Source organism: Eulemur rufifrons, chromosome 1 (assembly GCF_041146395.1).
Source record: "Eulemur rufifrons isolate Redbay chromosome 1, OSU_ERuf_1, whole genome shotgun sequence".
NCBI lineage: Eukaryota > Metazoa > Chordata > Mammalia > Primates > Lemuridae > Eulemur > Eulemur rufifrons.
The window spans coordinates 85,710,111-85,723,780 of record NC_090983.1 but is presented as its reverse complement, the minus strand read 5'-3'; the positions used below and the strand labels follow the sequence as shown (position 1 = coordinate 85,723,780).

At 32.7% G+C, this 13,670-nt stretch overlaps 1 protein-coding gene across 2 annotated transcripts in view; it reads right to left on the bottom strand.

Annotated features, from left to right (window-relative positions):
• The window catches only part of ZRANB3 (zinc finger RANBP2-type containing 3), a 212,900-nt gene extending 203,797 nt beyond the window's left edge, over positions 1-9,103 (bottom strand). For both annotated transcript variants that reach the window (XM_069473214.1, XM_069473223.1), the window contains exon 1: positions 8,943-9,103. In XM_069473214.1, coding sequence (XP_069329315.1) covers positions 8,943-9,103 — 161 coding nt within the window. The remainder of the gene's footprint in view (positions 1-8,942) is intronic.
• Between the last annotated feature and the right edge of the window lie 4,567 nt (positions 9,104-13,670).

The following is a 13,670-nucleotide window of genomic DNA, read 5'->3' as shown; positions in this document are numbered from 1 at the left end:
TGCAGTGAGCTATGATGATGCCATGGCACTCTAGCCCAAGGCAACAGAATGGGCTGCGGCTAAGTAAGAGAATATCTTTATTTTTAAAAAAATACATACTATACTATATTATTGCAGGTTAACGGAGCATGACATATGCAACCTACTATCAAATGGTTTGTAAAATCATAAATACTAATGGATGTACATACTTGTGTGTGTGTAGAGAGAGAATAATAAAGTGAATGTGGCAAAATGTTAAAAATTAGTGAATCTAGGTAAAAGACACATAAAAATTGTTTCTATATTTTTCTTGTAACTTTTCTCTAAGTTTGAAATTATTTCAAAATAAAAGGTTAAAAAAAATAAAGATTGTATCAGGTAACTATAAAAAATTTACTCTGGTGATAGATGTCAGATCAGTGGGGGTTGCCTAATTTAGGACAATGGACTTGCTCAGAAAGAGGCCTACCCTGGGTGATGGAAATGTTCTGTATCTTGACTGAGGTATTTGAAAACACAGGAGTATATAGTATATCAGAACCCGCAGAACTGTGCACCTAAAGCCTGTGTATTTTATTAAATAAAATTATACCTAATTTTCTTAAGCCAACAAGGAAACTTAAAGCTTGGCATGAGATAAAAATTAATGATCAAAATTCATAAGAAGCCTACCTGAAAATGAATTTGAGATTTGAATCTACATTACCTTTGTGACCTGGAAAACCCCAAGCCAAGAATCTAATTTTACAAATCCTCCCTACAAGAATTCATTTATCATTTAGGTCTCTCAAGATTCCCACAAATTAAGATTACCTAATTATTAAAGTGAAATTTAAAACATTAGCAAATACACTGGGAAATAAACCATCATATACAACAACAAAAAAAGAAATTAGCCTCCAAAGGACTTCAAATATATAAATAAGTATGTTCTAAATATTTACAGAAACAAGAGACAAAATTAAAACAAGGCGAAAAACAAGATACCATCAACATAAGAACGCAGATTTGAATTGGATATTCTAAGATTTAAAAATATGCTATCTGAAATTAAGAACAGAAAATAAAATGTCCCTATTCTCCAATTTCAAGAAAGGAAAGGACTACCTTGTTTTTTGACATCAGTTAGCTAGTCCCTTAACTATACACAGAAATTCAGTCAATCCTTAAACACTCCTGTTTTTGAAAGTCTCCAGGTTTCCCAAAGCCCAATACAATTACCAACTCCTTGCTTTGTTTAGAGTCATGTCTAATAAGCACAGTTCTCCCTTGCTTAGCAAGAAAGAAATTGAGTGGTTTTTGGTTTCAAATATATTGAATGATGGTCTCTTCCATAAAAGAATTCAATAAATTAATTTAATAGCAAAAGAATTAGTAAATTAGAATATAGATAAATCAAAAATATCAAAACCAAAACATAAAAAGGAAGATAAGAGACATGCAGTTCACCAAAAAAGGTCTAATGTAGGTATAACTGGAGCCCATGGAGGTCAAAAGAATGAGGCAAAAATATTTGAAGAGACAAAACTGAAAATTTTCAAAAACTGATGAATGACATCAACCCACAGACTCAAGAGAATAAATGCAAAGAAAAATTACACCTAGTCACATCATAGTAAAACTTTTGGACAGTCAGATAAAGAGAAAATTTTAAAACAGCTAGAAGGGCAAAAGACAACTTATAATAGCATCAAAAATATTAAATACCTAGAAATAAATGTATTGATATATGTGATAGATATATTTATTGAAAATTATAAAATCCCACTGAAAAAAATTAAATAAGTAAAGGAATAATGGAGATGAAAATAAATCGAGAGCAATTAAATAAGAATAATTCAGATTGGGCATGGTGGCTCACACCTGTAACCCCAGCACTTTGGGAGGCCAAGGCAGGAGGATCACTTGAGCCCAAGAGTTTGAGGTTATAGTGAACACTGATGGTGCCACTGTACTCCAGACTGGGCAACAGAGTGAGATCCTGTCTCTTAAAAGAAAAAAAAAAAAGAATAATTCATGTTCATGGATTGAAATACTCTGTAAAGATATAAGTTTCCTCCAAACTGATCTATAGAAACAATATAATTCCATTTACAATCCCAGTACTTTTCTTTGTGACAATAAATGAGTACTACAATTTACAGGCAATGCAAAGAGCCAATATTGCTGAGATAATTTTGAATAAGAGTGAAGCTGAAAGATTTATACTATTTGATACCAAAATATTTATTATAAAGCTACAGTAATTAAGAAGGATGGTACTGACACAAAGATTGCAAACAGACAAGTAGAACAAAGAATCTACAATGGCACTATCCTATGTGGTAGGCACTAGACACATGTGACTACTTAAGTTTAAATTTTAATTTTAATTAATGTAAATTAGTGAAAATTAAAAATTCAATCTTTAGTTGCACTAGCCATACTTAAAGTACTCAATAGCTATCTGTAGCAAATAGCTACTGAATCGAACATTACATATACAGAATATTTCCACCATGGCAGAAAGTTCTAGTAGCACTTATCTATTAATAGAAAGGTATACACATTTACATTACTTGATTTATGACAAATATAACTCTATAATACAGTAGGAAAAAGTTTTTCAATAAGTTGTATTGGATCAATTAGACATCTCTACATAAAAGTAAATAGACAAATAATCAATCCTGATGCCTACCTCATACCAATACACAATCAATTCCAATTGGACTATAAATCTAATTAATGTAGAAAGTAAAAATAAAGCTTTTACAAGAAAACACAGGAAATTCTCTTAATGACCTTATAGTAGACAAAGACTTCTAAAATAGGATGCAGTAAATGCCAACCATAGAAACAATATTGACAAAGATTATTTAAGATGCCATTAAAATTGAGTACTTCAGCTTACCGGAAGACTTTAAGACAGCAAAAAGGCAACTCACACCCTGAGAAAATTTATTTGCAATACATACACCTGACAAGACTCATATCCAGAATATAAATCTGACAAGGTCTTCTACAAAACAATAAGAAAAAGGCAAGTAGACAATCCAATAGAAAAATGGATAAGAATGGGCACATAACAAAAGAAGATGTCCAAATGGCCAATAAGCATATGAAAAGATATTAAATTTTATCATCAGAGAAATGTAAATAAAAATCTCAATGTATATCACTATATACCTACCAGAATATCTAAAATGACAATAAAGATAGGCAATATGAAGTGTTGGTGAGGATGGGGTAGAAGTGGAACTCTTAAATACTGCTGATACAAGTAGAAATTGGTATAATCACTTTGGAAAATGTTTAGCGGTGTCATGGGTTGAATTGTGTCCCCGCGAAATTCATATGTTGAAGTCCTAACCTCCAGTATCTCAGAATGTGATCTTATCTGGAAATAGGTTATTAACTATGAAATGTCCAATTTTCTTAAGTACTAAGTTTGACAGTTGATATCTCTAGTATTTCACTTTGACACTTCTTGTTTTATGTTTATTGTGAAGGTATGCCCTCAGTCTTGCAAACACACGTTTTGGCTTGTGATTATCTTTCAAATGTTTTTTTAGAGCAATTTTTGTCAAACCGTGGATAAGTCAAAAATTCATGTTATTTTTGAACATGAGTTCCATTGTGGAACCAATTCAGTGCAGCCAGCTTGAAATATCAATAAAGTGTTTTGGAAGGATGTGGCTAATAAACGTACAGTCTATCGATGGTTTGAGAAGTTCTATTCTGGTGATTTTAGTCTTGAAAATGAGCCACGTGGATGACCTAAGACCAATGTGGATAATGATGAGCTAAAAGCTGTAGTGGAAGTGAATCCATCTCAACCTATGCATGAATTAGCAGCAAGGTTTGATGTTACTATTCCAACAATATTGGACCATTTGAGACAAATCGGCAAAGTAAAGAAGCTAGATAGATGGGGTTATGTATACATTAAATGAGCATCAGAAGAGAAATCATCTTGAAGCTTGCCTTTCTTTGCTATCATGACATAAAGACAAACCATTTTGACATCGTATTGTTACGTGTGATGAAAAATGGATTCTTTTTGACAATCACAAATATGCAGCACAATGGTTGGATAAAGATGAAGTGCTGAAACACCGTCTAAAAGCAAATATTCATCAAATAAAAAGCTAATAGTGTCTCTTTGGTATTATCCACTACAGCTTCATAAAACCTGATCAATTGATTACAGTGGATGTCTACTGCAACCAATTGGATGAAATGATGAAGATGCTTGTGATCAAGCAGCGGAAATGGGTTACTAGAGACACGCAAATCTTCTTGCAAGATGCTTGATCACATAATGCACAGCTGGACTTGGAAACTCTCTGTCATCCACGGACCTTGCACAAACTGACTATCACGTCTTCCAGGCTTTAGACCACTTCTTGCAAGGAAAAATATTTAATTCTCTGATTTCATCACCACTCACTCTCCAGGTTTCTTTGCTGCTGGCATAAACAAGCTACCATTAAGATGGCAAAACTGTGTCAATAGCTTAGGTACATACTTTGATTAAGTGTACTGGTTCTGTTTGAGATATAATTAACTACACTTTCGATTCAAAATCAGACATTTCATATTTAATGACTTAATAGTTAGTTAAGATGAGGTCATTAGGATGTCATAAAAAAAAGTATGACTTATGTCCTTATAAAAAGGGAAAATTTGGACTCAAAGACATAAATGGAGGGAAGACAATGTGCAAAGAAATAGGAAAAAGACAATAGTCTATAAGTCAAGGAAAGAGGCCTGTAAAAGATCCTCTTTCATAGCCCTGGAGAAGAACTAACCCTGCCAATGCCTTGATTTTGGACTGCCAGCCTTTCAAATTGCAAGATGCTAAATTTCTGTTGTTTAAGCTAACCAGCTGTGGTGTGTTTTTATGATAGCCCTAGCAAACTCATACAGGCAGTAACTACTAAAGTGGAATATATACATACCCTATGACCCAACATATCTTCTTCTTAGTACATACACATCAGAAATGTGTATTTATGTTTACCAAAAGATTTGTATGAGAATATTCATATCATTACTATTCATAAGAGCCCAAAACTAGAAATAACCAAAATGCTTGGTAACAGTAGAATGAGTAAGTTATGGTATACTCACAGAATAGAATTTATGTGGCAGTGAGAATGAATGAACTACAATCACATGCAACAACATGGATTGATCTCACAAAAATTTTGAATAAAAGAAATCAAACACAAACAAGTACATAATAGATAATGACAATGATATAGTTGAACAGGAAAAAGTAAGCTATGGTGTCAGAAGTCATGACAGCAGTTATTTTTGGAGACATGGGAGGTAGTAGCGACCCGGAGGAGGTAAAAGGAAAGTTATAGGATACAGGCATTAACCTATTTCTTGATGTTGGTGATGGCTATACTGTGAAAATTCCTCAAGGTGAACATTCATAATCTGTACACCTTCACCTTTCTCCATGTATGTTACTACATTAGTAATAAAAAAGTACTTTTTTTGAAAGTAAGAGACGAGGTCATACTATGTTGCCCAGGCTGGAGTACAGTGGCTATGCACAGGCAAGATCCCACTACTGAACAGCAAGAGAGTTTAAACCTGCTTCATTTCTAACCTGGGTAGGTTCACCCCTCATTAGGAAACCAGGTGGTACCCACCTCCTGGGAGGTCAACATATTGATAGAGAACTTAGTGAGGACACCCGATGGGCATAGTGCACTATAGCCCAGAGCTACTGGGCTAAAGCAATCCTCCGGCCTGAGTCTCCCAAGTAGCTGGGACTAGAAAGGCATACCATGAGCCTGGCACAAAAAGTACTTTTAAAAATTGAATAGAGGGGCTAAAGAGCAAATTAAACCAGCTGATCATGAAGAGAGAATTTTGATAATAGTCATAATGTAGCATGGATAGAGAAAATATAAAAGACATTAATGGAAGCATAGGATAGAGTAAAAAGGCCAAGCATAAATCTAATTAGAATTGCAGAAGAAGACAAAGAGAATAGGAGAGGAGCAATATTTGAAGAGGTAATAGCTGAGAATTTCCTAGAATAAGACACAAATCCCAGATTTAAAATGCACAATAATCTTAAGCTGGATAAATAAAAAGAAAACCATACTGAATAAATTACAGTAAAATTGCAGAACTCCAAAGACAAAGAGAAAATCTTAAAATCAGATGATGTACAAAGGAACAAAAATTAGAATGCTTTTTATTTATATTTTTAAAAATTTCCAAATCACAGAAAAGGCAAAAAGAATAATACAACAAATATACTCACCAGAGTCATCCTGTTAACATATTGGCTCAACTACTAAAAGTTTCTCTGAATATATACACATTTCCCTTTTGGGAAAATATAGAAAGTAGGCCCCAGATAGCACGGTTCTTCCTCTGAAAATTCTTTATCATTGCATTTCTCAGAAACAAGAACATTCTTCTATTCAACCACAACACCATTACTTCATCAAAGATAATCTACTTTAATCCAATAACATCATCTAAATAGAGTCCAGATGAAATTTTCCCAGTTATCCCGAAATTATCCTCTAAAGCTTTTTTTTTTTTAACTGATACAAGATCTAATCAAGGCATGTACATTACTTTCAGATGTTGTAGTTCTTAGGTCTTTTTCAATTTAGAATGTTCTCTCTGCTTCCCTTGGTTTTTCATGTCATTGAATCCTTTGAAGAGTCCCACATTCTAGATTGGTTTGACTATTTCCTCATTATTACCAGGTCAAATATTTCCAGTAACACCATATAGGTAATATTATGTCTCTCCTGTGTACCACATTGTACATGTGGCTGCCCCACTATTAATAATACCAAGCATGACCATTTTGTAATTTTTCTTTTGTAATGAACAAGTCATCTGTAGAGTGATATTTTATTAATAAGACTCAAGAGTATACTTAGTGACAATTACACAGGCTAGAAGATAGTAGGATACAACCTTCCAAGTGCTAAGAAAAAAATAACTAATAAAGCAGACCTATAATGCCAATTTAAATATCATTCAAAAAAGAAGAAAAGTAAGATATATCCTGAAATTATTTTTTAATCCTGAAATGATTATCTCATGGTCTAGTAAAAAAAAAATTAGTGGGAAACAATACAATATTGCCAACTTTTCATTTCCCAAATGATATAACAAAAAATTTCAGCTACTAACATGTTTTCATAAAATAAAGGATAATTCTAACCTCTCAAAAGCAGGGAAGATCTATTAATAAGTCCAAAATAAATCAAAGTTGTTTAGAATGAATAAATTTCATTTTATAAACAGAATACTTATTTTCTTATTTTGCTACATACATGCACATTTGTTAAGATTAGTTAACAGTCCAAGGACAAATGTTTGGAAATTACTAAATTTAGCTTAGCACAAGGGAGAAGGCATTTTATTTGAGCATTATGAGGAACTCAGTCTTATTTTGTAACTGCAATAATTAGGATTATAATATCAATTTTATAGCTGATGAATCTGAAGTTCTAATTGTCAAAGAAGCAAGCCCAGCATCACAAAGATAGTAAGTGATTCAGATTTAAACAAAGTCTGACTCTAAAGCATATGTTCTTTCTACTCTGCCATACTGACAAGCCCCACAGCTCAAGTACTAAATACCTAAAGGAAGCTTAAGATGGCAGTTTAAGATGGCATCTGTGACTGAAATCTTCAGGAATTTGAGGACCACTGACATTGTGAATACAGGATGGAATAGTACAACTAGTCTAACTCCATGAAAGCAATGGATATCTACAGAAGTGATGTCCAGGCTAGAAAAACTGGGTAGATGTAGGTATAAAGTAAAAAGCATCAGATTTAAAACTGAGGTATCAATTAATACCTGCAAATACCAATGCATACAATAGGAAAAAACTACTAATACATGAAAAAACAGATGAATCTCAATAAGATTACAGTGAGTAAAAAAAGCCTTTCAAAAATAGCATATACTGTATGATTCTATTTATACAAACTACTAAAAAAACAGGCAAAATAAACTATGGTTGAAAAAACATTGGGTCAATGGTTGACTGTGACAGTGATGATTGATTGGGGGAAAAATGAGGGAACTTTCTAGGATGGTGGGTTTGGGTTATACAAGTATATGCATTTGTCAAGATCTGTGCATTTCAATTTAACTTCAATAGAAAAAAACATAAACAAATATGAACTCTGGTTAATCATATACATACTTAAGTATTTAGGGGGAAGTACAATAATGTCTGCAATTTACTTTGAAATGAATGAAAATAATAAGATGGACTGATGTGATGAAAGGATACAGGGATGGATAAACAGATAAATATACTCACCAGATCAAACCACTCACCAGAGTCATGCTGTTAACATATTGGCTCAACTACTAAAGCAAGCATGGCAAAATGTTAATGATAGACTGTGGGTGATAGGTCTACCAAGCGTTCACTTTAACATTCTTTCAGTTTTGTTTTATGTTTAAAATTTTTCATAATAAAATGTTGGAGAGAAAGTATATGATACACTTGACTATGGAACCATGACAATACTATCCTTAAAATTGTGGAAAAACATGTAATGGCCTGATTTCATGGAAGAGATCAAATAACCATTATGAAGTTTGAAAAGAAGAAATATAGACAGTGGTACAAGGTACTAGTAAGACACACCCAGAAGTTGGAGATCTAAGTTGGAAAATGTAATGAATAAAAATGCAATGAAAATTAGTTATGTCAATATTTGAGATGCTCAGACTATCTGGTAATTCAAACACTTAGGGTAACCAAACATACTGTCTTAAGAAATCAGAATTGGTTCAAAATGTTTCAACTTGAAGTATAAGTCAATCATAGTAAATGGAGGAAGCTAACTAAGACACAATCAATTCTACTAACGAAACACAATGGATATATGAAAAGAATGGTTTGAACACAGCTTTGTCAGGAATTTAACATTTTTAACATGTTTTAAAAGAGGTACTTTACCTGCCATCCCTTCTGAGGGCAAAAGTGATGCCATCTTTCTGGAATGGAAGAAGCTTTGCTCTCAGTTTGTCAGGCAAAATATCCAGCTGTTTATAAGACTCACTTGTCAAACAAGAAATCTGAGGTGTAAGAGACTTTTTTATGTTTTCAACTCTAGGCATGATGATCCTAAAAACAAAGAAATCACAAAAAAGGGATAGGTGGAAGAAATAGATACGACTAAGTATATCACAAAATCACACATGAATAATAATATTAATGTACCTATAAATAGCTTTGACATACCCTCTACATACATATAAACTAATTATTAAAATAAATCATGCTCCCAGAGTAAGCTACAAAGAAAATTCAAAGCACTAAGTCCAAAAGTAATTACTTAACACACTCTTTAGGAACTCAGCATCCTCTATTTCATTTTGAGCCATAATATAGCCATATCCCTGCTTAATGCAACAAATGTATTACCAAAAAATTATAAATCAACAGGATTTTTAATAAATTGAATAATTTTTAAAATAAGGGATGAATTTGCTATAGAAAGATGAGTCCTTTTATAACTGATCTTGTCATGGATGCACATTTTCATATCATACCAGATTTTCTAAGAGTGAGGCAAACCTGCATTTAAAAAATTATAAAATACAAGACATTACCTCCAAATTTATAGTAATTAAATTAATGCAACATTACTAAATGAGATTGATTTTTAAATATTAAAATTAATTCTTTTTAATCAACTGAATCCACAGTATAAACTCTCCCTGATTAGCACCTTCCTCACCCACTGGGTTTCTACAGGTGTAATTTTAATTTTCCACCACATAAAAATTTCATGTATCTGTAAATTCTTAGAACTCTGCAAGATTTGTATTTGCCATATGTTTATATATAATCTCATTCCATCTTTTTAAAAAGTTTGCATTTTTCTCAATTACACGCATACTTATAAAACCTTAGCTCCCCTTCCCTGCAAAAAGTAATCAATCTGTGTCTACTAAGACTCTCAAGAATTTACCAAGTATTTACTTATTAATAACAAACAGGTACTACATGTCACAATCTAGAGCAGCAGGGCCCACACCCTCACGGGGCTTACATTCTTGAGAGGGAAATGAAAAATAAACAAACAAACAAGATGACTAATTATAATATGACACAAATATTACAAGGAATTTAAGAAGGTACTGGCCACTTTAGGTTGACCAGGAGAGGCCTGTCTATGTGCTAATTGGTCTATGGTCTGGAGGATGTACAAAGCCAGCAATAGACAAAATTAAGAGAAGAGCACTTCAAGCAGAGAGCATCGATGCAAAGGCCCTAGGTTGAGAAAGGTCATGGTGTTTTCAGAAAACAGAAAAAGGGCCATGTGACTGAACCAAAGAAGGGAATGGTACAAGATGAAACTATTGAGAATGGTACAAGATGAAACAAGATGAACAAGAGCCAAATCACATAAAGCCTTGATAAGGACTTCAGATTCTATTTTAAGAAGGAAGGAAACCTACTGGAGTTGTGCTGTCCAATACACCATTAGCCACATGTGGCTATTTAAATTTAATTAAAATCAAAAATTCACTTCTCCAGTTTCACCAGCCATATTTCAAGTGCTCGGTAGTCACATATGGCTAGTAGCTACCATGTTGAACAGTGCAGATAAAGAACATTTCCATCTTTACTGAAAGTTCTATTAGATAGCACTTACTGGAGAGTTTATACAGAGGAGTGACATACTGACTTACATTTCAAAAACTACCAGCGGGGAACAAAGCTAACAATAGGAAGGCAGGAAATGAATGTCTCTATAGGCTCTGGCCAGTCAACAAAGCCCCATGGCTTCAGTAGGCAATTCGATTTAAAAATGATTTAGAACTCACACAAGGTCCTCATAAACACCAGTGAGTGGGCATCTGTAGAACCCTCTCAACACCACCACCACCCACAACAAAACTGAGCAAGGAACAGAGAATGGTGCAAAAAGGGGATAACATGAAAGTGGGGAAACTGTTATCAGGTTGCAACAGATGAGGGAAAAATCATCTTTAGCAGTAAAACTGGAAAGATTCAGAAAATGTATCAGAGGTAAAGCAAACAGCACTTGCTGATGGAGTACATTTGGAGAATGGGAGAAATGTAGAATCAACATGTGGACCTAGAGCTATGGAGTTAGTGATAGTAATTGACTGAGATAGTAAAGACTATGGAAGAAATGAATTGGGAAGAAAAAAATCAATAATCTTTTAGGACTATATGAAGTCTGAGATAGCTGTAAGATATGAAGTGGAAATTTCGAGTAGGCTTGAAAATACATGAGTCTGGAGCTCCTATAGGGAGAGCTAGATACTGGATACACTGGAAGTATTAGCGCTTCCCCATCCTGCCTTATGGCTACTGGGTTTGCTAATCAGATTTACCCAATCTGGACTTTAATCTAGAAAGTCAAAAGTCAAAAGTCAAAAGACTAGGGATAAAGTGAAATCCATTCTGGCAAGGGTAATGGCAGGAGAAAGAGATATGTCCACTTTCCAGAAGTAATAGGAGTTTCAGAGGTGCTTTTCAAGGCTAATGATATAAGGGCTATAACATTGTAGGGTGGAATACCAGCAAGAAGCTAAATTAAAAAAAAAAAAAAATTTTGCTATTAAGACTCCTTTATACTTTATTTACTTTGTAATAGCTTCTCTGCATTTTGGCTATGATCAAGTGTAGTATTTACTTTGTAAAAAAATTTAATGGACACCCCCCCAAAAAAATTGCTAATTGAGGTCACTTTGCAACTTATATGATTTATTTTATAAGTACTGAGTCAGGCACTATATTTGTAAAAATAAACAATGAAACTAAAGTTACCTTAATAAAAAATGTGTTTTAATAGAGTCATAAATAAGAGAAAAAATAATTATCCAAATACAAAAATGAAAGAAGTCTAAAATAGTATGACAATGTTCAGAGAAAATTTCAGTTGAACTTGAGATTATAGTGTGGCTCATTGATGATTCAAGCATATATTCAGATACATAAAGAAGTTAATATGTAGTGGTACAATCTAATTAATAGAACATGAATGTTTTTGTTAATACTAAAAATGCAATAATTTTTAAAAAGCTCTTTCCATTTATATGATCTAAAGTATTAAAATTACATTATAATAAAAAATATTTCATGTAGGTTCAGCCATATATAGGTTCAACTGCTGCAAAAAATCAATTGTAACCAACATTACTTTAATAATAGTAGATTCAGATTAAGTCTTCTTTCTAAAGTACCAAGAAACTAACAATTACAATAATGTACTTGTCTCTCTAGTCATGAAAACTGCATTTAGTTTAGAGATTTAGCAAAAAAGGTTTTATTCAATGTATATACGCTAATTTACTTTTACAAAGGGGGGGCTATGAAAATAGAACTAGCAATGTACAATTTTAAAAATCTTATTAAAACCAAAATAACTAGGGAAATCTAGTGAAAGTAAAATCTAGTAGAACTCATTTTCTAAGCAAGTCTCTTAATAAGCAAGCCTTGAGAAGAGAATGAAGGAAAGATTTATTTTCAATCTTTAAGGTCAAGATGATGTTTCTGTAATCATTTGGGAAATTTAATTGAGACATTCTTAAGTAAACAGTAGAACTGTATTGAGGAGAATGAGAAATTATTAAAATATACTAAAATATACTACCAAGAGATTTATTTTGGAAGCAGTAAGTAAATGGCTGGTCAGGGAGGTTATGTACTTTGAAGAAATAATTTTGTTATTTTCATTTTTCTTAATTAAGAATTTACTGGATGGGATTTACTGTAGAACAGATATAAACAAAGAATTAGTGTATTAGAAGAGATGCTGAATGTAAATAGACTAAAAATGCCAATGAAAAGAAAAAGATACTCATAGTGTATTAAAAATACTTATTTGCATGCTGCTTTAGAAAGGCATACCTTAAATAGAAGGATTCATAAACACTGAAAGTAAAAGAATGGAAAAAACCATATTATACATACCAAAGTATAGCTGGTATTGCTTTATTAACATAACACAACTTTAAGGCAAACAAATTATTAAAATAAAGAAGAGCATTTTATAACAATGAAAGGTTTATTGGAAAGATAAACATAGCATCAAAATATATAAATATATAAGGTAAAAACAAAAATAAAAGGAAAATTGGACAGAAACAAATCTACAATCATAGTAGGAAATTTTAAAACCCTTCTCTCAGTAACTGATTATGAAAGCTGATTAAAATTCTTTATGGATAAAGATGATGTGAAGAACACTATAAACAAACTTGACCCATTTGGTGCAATGACAGAAACATTATTTTCAAGTTCAGTTATGAAGCCAGCCTAAACTTGACCTGATAACCTTACTATGAAAAAAAAAATATACCAGCCAATCTCTCATATTCACAGGTAAACAAAATATTAGTAAACCAAAGATAGCAATAAATTAAAAGGCTAAGACATTAAGACTAAAATGGGCTTAATTCAGAAATACAAGGCTGGTTACACTTTTAAAGTTCAATCACTGAAGAGCTGATCCTAAAATTTATATGTAAGTTCAAAGGACTCAGAATGGCCAAAACAATCTTGAAAATGAACACAAATGGAGGACTTACACATCCTGGTTGCAAAACTTACTACAAAGGTACAGTAATCAAGGCAGTGTAGTACTATTAGTATAATGACAGCCAGCTAGATTAATGGAACAGAATTTAAAGTACAGAAACAAAC